Genomic DNA, 17,261 nt, shown 5'->3' with positions numbered 1-17,261 from the left:
GCTTACGAAACAAACCGTCACTAATGCTTAAACTTTAAGTAGAAGCGAAATTCCTATTTTCTCCTATATCTTTCCAGGGAAATTTAAAAAAAAACAAAATGAATAACTAAATTATTATTTTCTAACTTTTAAGTAATTTAGTTCGGGCGATTTTTTTCAATTTTGAGCTTTCAGGGGATTAAAGGATCAAAAATAATTTTAAAAAAATTTCAGTATGCTATAGCAAAAAATCAAGCAAAAAGCTAGGAACTTGCATCAAATTTTTTGGGTTTTCATGCGAGATGATTGCATAAATGTCCTAAATTTAGCTGAAGTAATGATGGAATTTAGGATATGTTGATAAATAAAAGAATTTTTTTTCGTCATACTTCATTTTTTTACTACAAGTTTGAAAATATTCAATAAAATTAAACAACATTTTTAGAGAAATTCAAAATTATTGTTTTAAAACTTGGAAAAAAAATCACTAAAAGTCGCTCAATGAGCATTTAAATTAGTTGCTTTATCTTGAACATGAGCAAGCAAATTTTAAACTTTGTAGTAAATTGTAAATGGCAATTAATGAAAAAAGTCTTATTTAAATTTCTTAAATTTTTAAATATCATTAATCAACTTTCGAATCACATTCTGTACTTTTTTAAAGATTACTCAAAAAAATAAGGTACTTTTCAATTCCATCATTTCTGAGATTAAAAAAGATTTATTAAAAGTGACACCACAATTATTTAGTAGCAGCGACCTTTAATGTATTTCTCCCGTCAATTTTTTCATACGGAAGATAATTGCAAACAATTATCATTTGTTATAAAATTCTGATTTTTTTTAAAATTTATATATACTATTTTGAAAGGGAAAGTGCGCAACAAAAATAAATAAAATATTTTCCATTAGAAAACGTATTTTCATTTGCTTTTTTTTTAAATTTTCATACGTTTAATCAATTCCAATTATCCTTATTCCTACATTTGATTTTTATTACAAATGGATATCGTTTTCTTTAATCTGGAAAGAAATAGGTCGTGTAAATTTGTTTTATGCTTACCAACGCAATCCGCTTCCGGTTTCCCTTTCTTATCTTCGTCTACTGGTTTAAAATCTTTTTTACACTCACAAGTAAAAGTGTTGCCATTCGCTACACATTCCGTATTTTTTCCAGTGCAATCAGTGTCTTTGCATTCATGGGTTGTAGCTAAAAAATACAATAAAATAAAAAAATTGTTTGGATTATACATAAAATCTCACTATATAACTTTATCTGGATTCTTTTCAAAGTTTTTAATATGAAATTTAAAACCCCCTAAACTCAAATAAGAATATTTGTCGGAGTCACCTTTAAAAGTCAAGTTCTCTCATGCCAAAACAGGTCCTTACGTAATTGTTAACGTACTTTCAAATTCTTTATTTGAAACTTACTACAAAAGTGTCCAATTTGCTAAAAATTACTTTAGTTTTTTTATTAATGCTGTTTGTTGTCATTCCTATTGATTAATGATTAATTTAAAGCTTTATGACGAAATAAAATTTGAAAACGATGAAGGGACATATAAAAAGGCAGAAACGACTGATTAAAAAAAACAAATCGCGCAAATCTGTTCAAAATTTAATTTTTTTTCTTAGTTATTTAGCAGGTTTAACAACAGCTCAGATCCATACTTTAACATCTTTTCAACAGAAACGAAGGAAACATATTCATTTTATTGAAGTTTCAGTCTATCATGAGTTAGTTTTGATGACATTTTATTTAAAAGTAGCATTATAAAGTGAATGAATCAAATCTTAATATATATAAATTCAATAGAATGTAGGAAAATTGAAGATTTCACTAGATATAATTCTTGCATATTTTTAGGACTTCATTTTTGATAATGATTCCAAATTTCTTCTTATCAAGACCAAAATACCTACGTATTTAATAAGCTAATCATATCTGCTAATGAACTAATAATATAGGAATCCTTTTAATTTTGAAATGTTAACTCTGTGAACTTCATTTTAGATTCCTTCTACTCGGTTTGCATTACTGCATTAGGAATAATACTTTCCCTATCTAGATTGCAATGCATCAATTTCACCAATAAAACTTATTGTTTACTAAAATTGCTTGGTAAAATTCTGAAGTAGGCTTTATTGTATGTCTATTTTGGCCACCTGAGATTACCAGTAAGAGTCTAAAATGAGAGACTTTTTCTTCAACGAAGGATCCGTTTAAATTCTGTTAGTATCAATTTTAGCTGTCTATACAAAAATGTTTTTAAAACTTTAATGTTATAAACCTGACCGACTTCACTTCTGCCTCATCCAATTCATCGTAAAAAATACTTCCGTAACAAATCATCACTTATGCTTAAAGTTTATATTGAAGCGAATTCCTATTTTTCCCTATATCTTTCCCAGTAACTTCAAAATGACAAAATACGTAATTATATTATTATTTTGTATCTTTTGAGTAATTCAGTTAGTGCGTTTTTTTTTCACTTTAAAGCTTTCAGGGTTTTGAGAAATCGAATATAATTATAAATTTTTTTTCAGTATCATATAGCAAAAAATCAAACAAAAAGCTTGAAATTTGCTTCAAATTTTTTGGGTTTTCATCCGAGATAATTGCATAAATGTCCTAAATCTAGCTGAAATAATATGGAAATTAGGATATTTTGATAAATAAAAAGAATATTTTTTTTGTCATACTTCATTATTTTGCTACAACTTTAAAAATAGTGAATAAAATTTTAAAAAAATTTTGAAGAAATTAAAAATTATTGTTTTAAAATTTGAAAAAAATATCATTAAATGCCGCTCAATGAGCATTTAAATTATTTGTTTTGTCTTGAACATGAGCGAACAAATTTTAAAATAAAATTATAAGTGATAAGCAGGTTTAAAATATTAGAGGTTTTTTATTTATTCTTTTAAGTTTTCAGACATTATTTTATATCCAGAAACAGATTGCTTTAAGTAAAACATGATTTGCAATTTTCGTTAATTTTAAGAATCGGGACTTCTTTAAATAAGTTTATAAAAAATTTTCCACTCAACTAAATTTTTCCCCTTATGAGTATTTTATGAGCGAGACAGTTTTAAATTAATACTATTTTTCACAATAGAAAACGGGAAAAACATGTAAGATTCTACTTTAAAAACATACTGGAGCATAACTTAAAATTGTATGATTTATATATGCTGAAAATATAACTGCACACAAAAGGACTTAAACGAAGGTACAGTGAAATTACATTTTGTTTTCTAAAAATAACTCTAACAAGACAGTAGGCTATACAGCTTCAGCTTTTCAATTATCAATTCTTATTTCTAAGGTAGTTTCTTTGAGCATTGTATCATTTTTCTTAACAGGGCCCTTCAAGGACAAATCTTGTAACAAATATTTTTAAAGGTAGTGAGAGTTTACTTTTGTTTTTCTGAGTAGAATATAGCTAATTGTGTAATTAAATCTCCTTCCGCATGGTTTATAGTTAATTTTTTCAAATTGAATATTGGTATTGGGAGAGACATTATAATTTTGACACAGATGAAAAAGATCAATATTACATTGCGAGTTCAGAATTTCGTTTTGAGTAGAAGAATTTTTGAAGAAAAAAAAAGGAATTTCAATGGGGGTAAATTCAAATATATATTTGAAATCTTAAATTATTATTTATTCTTTTATGTGAAACCATAAACTCAGGTATTACACTATCTATTACAAAAGATTGTAATTATTAAACATTTTGTTAGATTTGCTTAAATAAAAATTTCAGGCACGTCAAAAAAAGCTGAGTATTCACTCTGATTTATTTTAAATTAATATAGAAATAAAAACTCAGTTATGAAGTGATTATTTGGATTTTTTTTTCCTTCCTGCAATGAGACTGTCTAAATTTTAAACGTAAACTATGCTATGGTGCTGCATATTGTCATACCAATGACGGTGACGGAATATTGGTGACACTGAGTTGTTGCCTTATATATATTGCTGGGGAAAAACTGTAATCTCACTTATTTGAAGCAGCTTTCTTTTGCGTCCGCTTGTTATCAGAATGTTCTGATTTGTCGTTACGTTTGAGCCCAAGAAGGCCATAAATACAAGTAACTCTGCTTATCTCATGTTCTTTTCTATTTCTCCTGTCCTAGTGTACTTTCCAACTGTGTAACTCTCTGTGTAATGTTCTATTAAGCATGTCATTCTTCGATCCACTGATCTCTGAATTTCATTACAACAACAGCAGAGCGTGGTTCCAAAACACTGCTTAGCTTATCTCTAATAAGTTGCAGCTGAATTAAAGTAATTCATTATTGCTCTTTTTTCTCTTTATTGCTCGAGGGTTTTATACTGCATAAAGAGCAGTTCGGTGTTGTTCCCTTTGATGATACTAATTTTCCGATGTGGCGTAGACGTGTAGAAGCCATACTATAGATGTTTTATAGCCATTATAGATGTTTTAGAAAAAGAACCCAACCCAACCAAAGAAACTGAGGTTGTAAAGTCAAAGAAAGCATATGCCATGCTGATTTCCTTGTTGAAGGATCAAGTCTTTGCCGCCTTTCCTAGTGAGAAGTCGGCTGCAGCTGTATGGAAAATCTCCACTCCATTTATGAGGCGAAGGGTGCAGTCTGTGAAATACTCACCCGGAAGCTCCTGGCTATGATGCGGAAGAGTCGAGATGTTTCCTTGAGACAAGACATTGATGATGTCAACAAGCTCGTGAATGATCTGCGAATCTCTGGTGCTGAGGTGAGCAATTTAAGTTATTTACCCTTTGATGCTCCTGCCGCAGGAATATGATAATGTTAAAGTTGCTAATCAACCGAATGAAAGTGTTTCATATGGCTTTATTAAGAATTCAATCCAGAAAATTTGACAGCTCACTGCATCATAAAGGAGCAGAAAAATAACAAAGAAACAATTCAACAATTTTGGTAAAGTGAACAATAAAGAACAATAAACATTTGAATCAATAAACATTTCAACAGTATAAAATTTTAAACATTAACATGAAAAAGGTAAAGTTAGTGACAATTCATGAGAATTCTTGCTTCCCAATGCAATTTAGTGACATTCCCACTTTTCTGGGAGTTCTTATCTAGTCTCTTACACAAGGGGTGATCATAGTTTAATACAAATTGGGCATGCTTGGCTGGGAGATGCATGCTTTGCAAGAGGTGTCACAAATTGGGCATGCTTTGCTGGGAAGAATTTTTGTGTTATATAATTGTTCTGATAAGCAATCGTGGCCTGTTTTAAGCCTAAAATGGGTTACTGCTTCTTTACGGGGTTGGTAACAAAGAAATTTCCAATTATCTTGAATATTTTCCCATATTTTGCCTTTTGATTTTATAGTTAAATCATAATTATTTATTTCGATGAGTTTTTTCATAACGTATTTTTTAAGAGTATCAGGTGTGACGGTTGTTATTTCTTGAGGCACAGTTGTACCGTTTTTAGCCAGATAATCTGCGTTCTCATTGCCTTCGATACCAATGTGTGAAGTGATCCATTGTATAACTATAATTTTATTCATTTCCTTGAGGAGGTTTATATCGAGCTGAATTTCGTTTAACAGCTTAGTTTAAAAACATTAGGTTTTCTGTTATTGCTTGAATTGCAGAAATGGAGTCTACCAATAGAACCACCCTTAGGAACTCATTAGATCTTGTTTTTAGGTTCTGTAATGCTAGATAAATTGCTTGGATCTCTGCATCGAAATTGGTCATATAATGACCCACGGGGGCGATTTGAGAAATTAGTCTACAAAAAACACCAGCTCCACCTCTATCTTATATCTGAGATCCATCGGTATATACATGTAGCCAATTGCTTTACGGGTATTTTTCGCAGATCATTTACAACGCAGTTGCCCTCAGCTCTGCCTCGATACTGTCTTTTTTCCTCAAGTTCCCTACAGTCAAGTTGTTTTCGATGTCTACGTATTCGAGTGGGTAGATAATTTTATATGTGCCTTCGGTAGGAATGTTAGCTTCGAAATCTTGAAGTGTGTTTTGACATATTTCTACTGGTGATACTTGAGTTTTGAGAGTACTGGGTTCCTGATTTAGAATCCACTCCGCTCTGTGTGAGGTCAACATTTTAATGTAACTTCCGACTGCCTGCTTTTGAATTTCGATGGTGATGGGAGGGTTGGAAGTATACAGTTGCATTGCTGCGACTGGGGTAGTTTTTGCTGTTCGAGCGATAACCCTAAGGGCTTTATTGTGCGCCTTTTCTAGTTTGTCAATACTACTCTTTGCCGCAAAAATCAAGGCCTCACTACCATATTTGATTATGGGTTTAACATATGTGTTATACGTTGAATTCAGAGTTGCTTGATTGCATCCCCATTTGGCTCCTGCAAATCTTTTCATCATTGTTATTCTGCCTTCCACTTTTTCTGCAGTGTCTTTCACGTGATCGGTGAAGCTTAATTTGTTATCAAGTGTTACGCCTAGATATTTTGTACAATCACTCCAACTTAGTGTAGCATCATCTATCTTCAATTCAAAATCTATCTTAATTTTTCGGAGGGAAAAGAATTGATACACAGTTTTGTTCTTATTTAAAAGCATATTATTATCAATGTACCAAGTTTGAAGTATTTATTTTCAATGTTTCATTCATGGAGCTCTTGAGGAAATGTTTCTGATCTTGATATTTTCTGGAGTTAGTTGCCTCAATCCAAATGACTAAATCATCGGCAAACATGGAGACAATAACCCCGGGAATTTCTTCTAAGATTGTTATGAGGTCATTAATATATATGTTAAAGAGAGAGCAACTGCAAACTGTTCCTTAAGGTAAGCCAATTTTACTTTGTCGGAATTGAGATTCCGTGTCATTCCATATGGTTCTTACCCATCTTTGGGTTAAAAATCTTCTTACCCAATTCCACATATTTCATCTTATTCCGATTTAATCAAGTTTGTAAAGTAACTTTTTTCTCCAGATAGTGTCGTAGGCACCCTGAAAGTCAACAAAGACTGCCAAGGAGCTTCTTTTAGAGTTGAACCCTGTTTTGACCTTATGAACTAACTTCATTATTGAATTATTTGTAGACATATTGCTTCTGAATCCTGCCTGTTCTTCGTGGATTAATTCTTTTGATTCAAGTAGAGATTTGAGTCTGGAGGATAACATTCTTTCGAATGTTTCAGCTAGAATAGATGTCAAAGATATTGGTCTATAAGCTTCAGAATTTTCATTTGGTTTCCCTGGTTTAAAAATTGGGATGAGGTTTGCTTTCACCCAGTCGGCTGGTAAACTAATATTTTTGCTCCAAAACGTGTTATAAATGGAGAGTAGGAAAACCTTGTTTTTTTCACTTAAGTGTTTAATAAACTCAGGGAAAACTTTGTCTGGTCCTGGTTGTTTACCTGTTTGAATATTTTTAATTGCTTGGTTGAGTTCTGCAATTGAAAATTCTTTTACTAAAATGGGGTCTATTACATTTCTCTCTGAGTAATTTGTTCTAAGCTGTGTCCTCTCCTTCTTCTTTTGTTTACTTAAGGAGAATTTATTGAGAAAGTATTCGTTGAATTTTGTAGCTATTAAACTTGGATCTCGGATCTCTTTGTCTCCAAAAACCATTGGGTGGTTAACTTTTGGAGTTCTTTTGTTGTTGAGACTGTTAATTAAACGATAGGCTTTTTTCCCATCTACCCGATAGTCCATTTTATTAAAGAATTCTTTCCAAGTTTCTCTTTTGGCTTCGAGAACTTTCTTTTTCATGATGGCATTTTCGCGTCTCCATTTAATAACATCTAGACGACATTCCGCTTCTGTTTTATTCACAGTTTTTTTTGTTGCTCTCAGCCTAGCTTGGTCTCTGATGGCCTTTTGTTTGGCTAGTTCTTCATTCCAAAAAGGCTCGTATGATTTCATTCTTCCGCGTGGGATATGCTTTTTTGCACATTGAAGAAGAATTGTAGAGAAGGATAAAGCTCGCTTGTATGGTGATGTTTCATTCATTATGTTACTTATTTTTCCTTCAATCTCTGTAGTAAAGTCTTTCCAGTTGGCCTTTTTAAAGTTCCACGTAATTTTTAATGGGGTCTTAGTGAGTTTCAACTTTGTTGTAATTAAGGTCTTAATCATTTTGTGTCCTCTACCTGGGTGGCCCAGCACAGATCTTTTGCATTGTTCAACTATGTTTGCAGAAACCATACTTAGGTCTGGATTAGTCGAACTTTCTGAGTAATGGATAAAGGTGTTTGGATCGTATTTATCATATAAAAGAAATAATGCATTGGTACCAATAAAATCTTCTACAATTTTTCCTACCTGATTCTGATAAGAGTAACCCCAGTTTGGGGATGCTCCATTGAAATCCCCTACAATAATTTTATTCTTGAATGGAGTCAACATGTCTAGGTTAAGATTGTTGTTATTAGGAGGACTATAAATACCATAAACTTTGAAATGGGCATTTCTGTTCCAAATGTTAGTCTCCACTATCTCTGATGAATCATTGTTGTTCATCTCTTTCACCACTTTGAAAGTTGTGGTTAATTCATTTTTAATTGCAAAAGTATACCACTGGCAATTTGCCTGGATTTAAAAAGTCCATGCATAGTATAATTCTTTATGTAATATCTTTTCATTTTCTCTTCTGTGATATTTGCTTCTTGCATTCTTAGGGTGTCAACATCCTCTTCAAAATCAATTTTCTTAATTTCCTTAAACTTAGAGATGGAAAGACCTCCAGCATTCCATTGTAGTATAGAAAAACGAAACTCTTTCATTTCCTTCGGTTTGCTGCGAGCTGCAATAGTTGAACGCTGTTACTCATTTAGCACCACCCAGGAGGCACGTGTGAATTCAGGAATTTCACGGACGCGAGTAACAATACCTCCCTTAATTTCAATGTTGATGACGCATTATCGTCTTCGTCACTGGCAAGCTAATGGCCTTCTCGAGATATTCTATTTATTGATCAGTACCTTAATCTTTCAACTTGACTTGGGGATCATTCACTAATCACATATTTTCATGTGGGTCCTGAGAGCAGTTAAGAATCCCAAAGCTTCATCTCTCTCAAAATTTTCCTTTACCTTTTATTCATTAAATTTAAGAATTATTTCAGAATTTTGATGGTAATATTTTTACTTCAGGGACTGGCCTCCAATTGCATGAATTTTTTGTGAACTTTTATTGTACTTTATTAATTATTATATTATTAATTTTAAAATTTTATGTATTCTTAAGTTGTTTCATGAGATAACTTAATAATATTTAGAGCCAAGATTTTAAAGCATAAAGTGTGGGACTTTTAATATTTTAAATGCAGCAACAGCAATGCTCTTACAAAGAGAATGTTTCTAAACCTTAAATTGTTTTCCATGTTATGATTATCACTATAATCTCAAGCATAGTTTTGGATCATGCTATTTGTATTAAGTTATATCAGGTTCTTATGAAATGTTTATATGCCTTTTTTTATGTCTACTAGCAAATAATTTTAAATTGAATATATCTATAGGAACACATCCTGTCTACCATCATTTAACAGCAACTCAGATAATTTTGAAAAGCATTTATAATTGATTCTAACAATTGCTCAAATTTTGTTCCAAATATAATCCCCCCCCCCCATGAATATACTTTTTCCTACTTTTCGCTATTTTCTTGTTAGTGTCTTCCTACATTATCTTATTTTTAGCCGTGCTTCTTCTGTTGGATCTCTCAGCTCTCAAATATCAATAGTCAATGCTCTATAATAGTTATACAATGTCTCTAAATAATTTTAGAGTAATAAATAAACAATAAATTAGGAAATGAGGTCAGGAATTGGGCCTAGCTCTGGTGGTGATGTTGCTAGGGTAAGCTCGTGTTAAGGGACTCATTGGGGAAAGTGTGGTGTGTCGTGTCTGTTTTCCTCGCCACAGTATTTTCCTGATAGATGCTCCTTCCAAGGGAATAGCTTTGTGTCTATGTTGATTTCGAGCATAACTCTGCAGTTTTTCTTATGAGTGTCCACATGACGTTTCAAATTTCTGTTTAACATATTTTGAAACTCAGAATCAGAAATTTAAAGAATATGCAACAGTGCAGAAGCATAGGAAAAATTTATTATTTTTTTCTGATTGTTGAGAACACAGGTAAGAATAGGAAAAAAATTGAGTATTGCTCTAGTTTAATTTTGCATAAATATTGAACTACAGAAAAATATCAGATCATAATTGAAAAGCTGCCACTCAAACTTTATTGGTTGCTAATGGTGACCCTATTTCAAGAGCTGTGATTATATTATTAGCCCTTCCTTTTTTTGTGACTAAACTTTTTTAAAGTCTCAACCAATTGTACCAATACCATAATACCCATATTCAATTGTATCCATCAGACAGCACTCTTTTTTTTAATATAAAATGAATAAGATTTTAAATAGAAGAAAATATTATCTCATTAAAGTAAATAGTAGACACAATTTATTTGTTGGAAACAGAATATTTCAAATTATTTCAGTAAATAAAGTCAAATTTGAGCACCTACGACATTTGTACAAAAGCCCATGTATCTCCCTCATCTTAGCTACTGTTTAATCCACAAAAGTTAAACAAAATCATAATTCTTCTTCGGAATGAAATAGTAAGCAGATATAAGAGAAACCAACTGATTTGATTGAGTGCTGTATTAATTCTAAAAAATAATTTTCATAAAACCCATGCCAAAAAATAGCATTTAAAAGGGTGTGTAGATAATATACATTAAAAAAATGAAAACTACCAAATATCAAAGAGCCTAAGTTCACAATAAAAGACTCAAGCTTCACCCTTTTCAGTTATCACAAAACAAACAAAAAGAAACCCTATGCCAAATCATATTTGATATAGATTGGCACATTCATTAAACCAGACTTTTGAGCAATGATTTGTTTCCTCTTTTTCATTAAAAAAGAAAAAAAAAACTCATTTCTCTATAGAACTGCAATATTTATTTTAAGAACATTTTGTGTTAATAATTGTTTTTGCTTGTTCTTTAAAGTGTTATGAAACGGAACTGGGCAGTGAACTCTACCGTCTTATTCTGGTGAATTTTGTGATTGCTATCCTTATTTTCACTTTTATGGGAGAGTTTGTCCGAAAACTCGTACATTCACACATCACTCAGCGAATCGCTCTGAAAGAATTTGACGTAGCATACAACACACTCGATCTCATTTATTTCCAGACTCTAGCCTGGTGAGTGATATTTTAAAGAAATAACCACACAAGTATTTTCAATTTCTATTAATGCTCTCTCTTTTAGGCTGGCCATGTTTTACGTTCCTTTCATCTCCCTCGTCATCGTCATCGTTTTAGTTCTTATGTTCTACATCAAAATGGTGTCCATGTCTTCTAACTGCCATCCTCCAAAAAGATCCTGGTCCATCAATGAGATGCAGACATTCTATCTAGTCTTGACTTTTGTCATGTTCCTCTTTACTGTAGTCACTGTTGGATACACCATATTTGGGTATTTTGAATTATTAATAATTTTCAAGCTATTAGAATTTTGCATCATGAAAATCACATAGCGATTTCAAACTAATTTTATTTATAGTATAAATGTGCTAAACAACTTTTCATCCTATTTTCAAGCAGTGAGATGCATTCCGTAAATTATCTAACTAATTTGTGCAGTTAAGTTACAAATCATAGTTTCAACAGCTTACTTAGACTTATTTTTACTATTTTCAATATAAATAATAATTATAAAAAAAATTGGAATCATAAGTTAAGTAAGTTTTTGCATAATTTTGAATCTTTATCAGATCCTTGAAGAGTTTCTTTAGTTTAGTTAAAATTTTGCCTTTTCTTTTTTAGAGTTAACCTTAGTGTGAGGAAGTGGGAAACTTTAATTGTTGATATTTTCTTAAAGAAGTTTTTTTTTTATAGTTGATCTTCCTAATGTGTGTTAGTGATTGTATATTTTTATTTAGGGTTCATTTGCACCAAGATTATTCAGGAAATCATCAGATTTTTTTTAAAATAAAAATAATTTATGAACTTGATATTTTGATTTTACATTCTAATTTACATTTTTATTAAATATGAATATCTTTTTGAGTATGAACTTAGTTATTAGCATACAAAATTTAGATAAATCAAATGATTAAACTGCTAAAAACTCATAAAATAAATTTTAAAAAATAGAAATAACTAATTTATTATGTATCAATTAAAAGAATAAATTAAGGGAACACCTAAAAATCATTATATTTAATTTAAATATAGAATAAGTAAATCAAAATTATATTTCTTTAAATCAGCAATCGAAGAAAAAGAAAAACAGTAGGATATATAAAACTAGTCCATGCATTCTCCATTTCCTCCATTTGCAAATTGTGTTGCATTATTACTCTTTTTATAATCGTACATTTCCTAAAAATAAAGTTTGTCTTCGGCTGAAATACCTTCGAGACAGATATCCCTTTTAGAGAATGTTTTTTAATGTTCTCTTCCTTTCTGCAACAAAAAAAAGGGGGGGGATTGTGTTTGCGTTAATCCTTGCAACTGATTGTAATTCCTGGGGTGGTTGCAAAAAGGGCATTCATCAGCATCTTCTTTGCACTAAATCACTATTCATGTTTTTCACTTGCATTGTTTATTCTTTAGAGGATCCTAAAATGCAAAAATAGATTGTTGTAAGGGATTTTATTTTATAACTGTTATTGAACAGCCGACCCAATTCTGGGTTTACAACTACCAATGTAGCCTTGTAATTTTGAACCCGATCTGGAAGACAAGGGAACTCCTAGATCAGTACCCTCAGAAGTATTGATTTGTTATGGGAACTTGGGGGACTTTGTGACGCTGGCAGATTTAACGGGCACTAGTCATCATTTGATATAGGGGAAGTGTTCGGCCAGCTGAATTTGAACTCCCATTTTCACAAGCGGGGTTCCAAGGCCCTACCAACCAGGCTATCCCAGCTTTGCCCCAAGTGATTGATAAGGCTGAGATGCAAATGAATTTTTGGTGAATCAATTCAACAAATTGCAATCTTCAATTTCAGAAAGGAAACAATCAGATAGACCCCTTTATTAAATACCCAATGTACATAAAGTAAACACATAAATTGTTACTCTACGGTTAAAACTATTGTGTATACTTTATATTCAGATTTTTTAATTAGATACAGGACTGTTTTTTATATAGAAAAAATTAGAAATGGAAATAAGACTGATTATTTAAATTTTTTTCAAGAGGAGTAAACTGCCACTACAGTTTAGCAGTTATGTAATTTATATTTGCATATGAAATCTCTTATTACACTTCATTGCTATGTGATTATTGTGTATTATATTTTTCAAAAATAAAAATTGAACCAAAGCATTAAAAGAATTACTATTCATGATTATTCAGGATGCAAAATTTTCAATTGCCACTTCGCCTTGGTGGCCCGCAGAATTTGGCTCAAGAATATCAGAATATGAGAATTACAGAATTTGATACTAGAGCTACAGATTGTGTTTCCGATATTGCAATTTTGATATTTTTATTTTAATTGCTTTGAATGATATGAGGATGATGCTGAAACCATTCAGCCTGGCAGGAATCTTATATTAAGTTAATATAATTTTTTTTACGGTATTTTAATGTGTTTCCTTTTTTCAGTTTCTACATTCTTTTATACTTTTGGAAATAACCACCCAAAAAAATATAACAAATAATATTTTTATTTTTTTTTGAAAGATTGTTTGGATTTTTTTTTTAACAAAATACTTTGCTTTATCTGTGCAGAAAAGCAAAAATTTTTGTTTAGTTTTTGACGAAATAAGTTTGTTGTGAAAATGTCTGGTGGAACTTTTTTCAACTCTTTAATTAGGGTAAAAGTTGTGAATTGAAAACAATCTGTCTCTTGTGTGTCTGTGTTTCTTTTATTGAAATACATTCAAAATGTTTTCTATTCCAAGTCATTCAAAGATATTTCTTGTTCTTGTTTTTTATGTTCATCTTATTTAAGGTAATCTGCTTAAAAGCTTTTGCTATTCAAAATTATGAGTTAAACAACATAATAAACATACTGAAAAAATGCATCTTGATGTTTATTTAATGTCCATCAAAATTGGGGAATATTTCAGCTGATTTCAAGCATTTAAGTGTAAAAAATCTATAAGACTCCCCATATTTGAATAATCTTTAATATATTCTGAAGCATACGACATGTTAATTTGTTTCGATGTGTTCTTAAAACAAATTGAGTTGAGTCAAATCACAATTTTATTAAGATGACAAAACAATTTAACATAAAAATGATTGCTCACACAACACAGTCAAAATAATCTCATGTGACAGCTAGCAACCCTTCTTCGCTTCACAACTGTACCTGAAAGACAAATGTGTCACGTCCTCTGCTGGAATTGCTAAACACTACAGAGCATTTTATTAAATCTATTTTAGCTTTTTTTTTTTTTCATCTTGACTTCCAATGTATGTTTTTTATTTCTTTAAGTATTTTTACTTACTTAGTTAATCATTTCTAAATGAAATAAAATCTATGCATATTTTTAGATTTTTCATTCTTTCAAACAAAGTGAAAGAATATACAACGAGCATTCAAGTAAAAGAATATTATCTGCTCAAAAAATTAAACTTAGAATAAATTAACTGATGTTAAATTTCTCTGAAAAATCAAAGAACGAAGTCACAATAAAACAGTTGAAATGACTATTTTATAAAATCAAAATTCTTATTCATACAGTTTGACTTCTATTTAACAAACTTCCATTTTACGAATTTCTCTATTTTGCGAATTTTTTCGTGGAACCAAGAACATTTTTGAAATTGCTTCGTAAAATAATTTCCAAATAGCGAAGTGAATTTATCGAGAAAAAAAATTTTAGATCTACTTTCCTTATTTCCCAAAATATTTGAGAAAATTATAAACTTGCTAACGCATTTTATGGAGGAAATGACCTTGCATTGATTTTCGCATCCACTTGAATTTTAGAGAAAGTAAAATTCCTTTCACTTTTTGTTTGCATTTCATACAGGAAATGCAACACCTCTAGAAAAGGGGGGGAAGAGGGAAATTCCTTGAGTAGGAAAAGAGCAGGGAAGATAGAGGGAATGGGTCTTCAAAGATATTGCTTCAAAATTTGGTATTTCTTCAAGCAGCTTAGCAACGATAATAAGGAACCGTGATAAGATTAAAAACAATGATTTACCGAATCCTTGTTTAAAACATAAGTCCATGAAGATGTGAATTAGGCAGTTTTGAATATAAGGCAGTGGATGCACGCAATGCGAGAAAAAAAAAACATTCCCATCTCTGGACCTTTAATAACTGAGAAAGCTATTCAATTTGCAAAGGAATTGGGACATGATGAATTTCAAGGAAGTAGTGGATGGCTTAATAAGTTTAAGAGAAAAAAGGGATATATGGCAAAAGTTATATCTGGTGAAAGTAATGACGTCAATGATAAAGATTGCATAAATTGGATTACAGAAACTCTTAATAAGATTTTAAAAGACTATAAGCTAGAAAACATTTTTCAGGGTGGCCACCCACCTGGAAAACCTGGAATTATCAGGGAATTTTTTTTAATACTGGAAAAAACCTGGAAAAATCAGGGTAATATGGATAAAAACCTGGAAATTTTAAAGAAAAGCTGGAAATTTTTTCTTATATATTTTTTTAATTTCACTAATTTAAATTATTTGCTAATTTTCTTAATTTAAATTGTTTCATCCATTATACCCACATTTTTTAGACGGAAATGTATCTCCAAACAGTTAAAATATCATCAACTTACTTTGCTTTCATCAAAATTTGCTCCATTATAACCCTGTTAAACTAGAATACAACATAAAATTCTCCCATGCAAATGTAGAAACCTTTGATCTCTATGCAGACTGTGCAATTTAGGAAAGGCAAAGATTATGGTGGATGTGGAAGACGGGGTTAGGATTCGGTTTTTAAATTCTGTCCGTGTTCACACAATGATTCAAGTTTGTTCGCAATTGAGAGTGGTAATTTTTTTCTATTTTGACAAAATGAGTCAAAATGTTTTTGTATTTTTAACTTTATTAAATTCTCTAAAAATTAGTTGGTTATAATTTAATAATAATAGATTTTATATTGCACTCTTTTTCTGAAAGCTTTTGAACTCCCATTCAAAGAAATCTGTAAATTATTTTTTCTCAGCAAACCAACCAATCACGCATTTTCCCCCATCACTAACAGCAATGTTTGTCGACAAATTGTTACAATTCTTGCATTAATGCTAATTTTTTCTATTTCATTTTAACCTTTTATAGTATATTTTTATTTTGAAAAAAGTTTTTTTTAGAACTAACTATATATTAATATCAAATTTTACGGTTTTGTTGGTAAATATTAGTTTTTTGATTCAAAATTCGAATTGTATAGTTATCACAATATCGAAAGTTCGTAAATGTTGCTTGCATTCCAGAGATGATATTTCAAAACTATTCCTCTTTTTACCTAAAAAAGCTGACAATGACTAAGGAATATATAGGAAACATATTAAATGATGTATATACATAAAATATAATTTTTTTTATTCATATGTGTTTAGTCAGGAGAAGGAAAACGAAACTTAGTGTTTTAGTTCTGCACTGTACAAGATTCCAGTTGTTCAAACAAAAACAATTAACTATGCTAAACTAAAAAACTGTGTGTTTAGATTGGAATTCTTTAAATGTTTTAATTTCAAATAAGAAAAAAAATCAAAAAAGTATAAATTTTAAGGAATTTTATCTATTTTTTTTCTTCTATAGAGTATAGAACTAAAAATTAGACAATTTTACATTTCTGACATTTATTTTTTTATACTGAATCTCTTAAAATAAAAATGCTATTTCAAAATACCATTATTTAAAAATTTGACTTGAGATATTGGTTTAAGGAAAATATGATCAGTGAATTTTATAAAAAGCACTGGTAAGATGAAATACAGTATAATGCAGTATACAGTACAGCTTTATATTGAAATGTAATTACAGTGATTCACAAAAGTGTTGATACACTTATGACTTTCAATGAAATAAGACTATCCATTAATTAAAATGAATGTTTCAGAATGTATATTTAATGATAAAAAATGTGTTCTAATCTTAACAAAACTGAAATATTTTAAATGACAATATGAAATATTTTAAAAACAAAGGAAAAGTTTATTTTTAAGGAATCAATCATCAAAAAGTGACAAAAACTTTATCCCACAAAAGTCATCATACACTTTTAAAGAAAAAACTCAGTCTATTAGTAAATCTAATTTTTCGTTAAATTAACATTTAGTGGAGTTTCCTTTAGCATCTACAATAGCTTT

The 17,261-nt window shown here is 30.4% G+C and overlaps 1 protein-coding gene across 7 annotated transcripts in view; it reads left to right on the top strand.

The window, feature by feature from the left end:
* Positions 1-17,261, top strand: part of LOC107443255 (transmembrane channel-like protein 5) — a 99,415-nt gene that overhangs the window by 52,577 nt on the left and 29,577 nt on the right. For all 7 annotated transcript variants that reach the window (XM_043053601.2, XM_043053597.2, XM_043053598.2 and 4 more), the window contains 2 exons: positions 10,967-11,163; positions 11,231-11,437. In XM_043053601.2, coding sequence (XP_042909535.1) covers positions 10,967-11,163; positions 11,231-11,437 — 404 coding nt within the window. The remainder of the gene's footprint in view (positions 1-10,966; positions 11,164-11,230; positions 11,438-17,261) is intronic.

Source organism: Parasteatoda tepidariorum, chromosome 6 (assembly GCF_043381705.1).
Source record: "Parasteatoda tepidariorum isolate YZ-2023 chromosome 6, CAS_Ptep_4.0, whole genome shotgun sequence".
NCBI lineage: Eukaryota > Metazoa > Arthropoda > Arachnida > Araneae > Theridiidae > Parasteatoda > Parasteatoda tepidariorum.
Note: the sequence above shows the minus strand (reverse complement) of the source record. Positions and strands in the feature narration are given on the sequence as shown.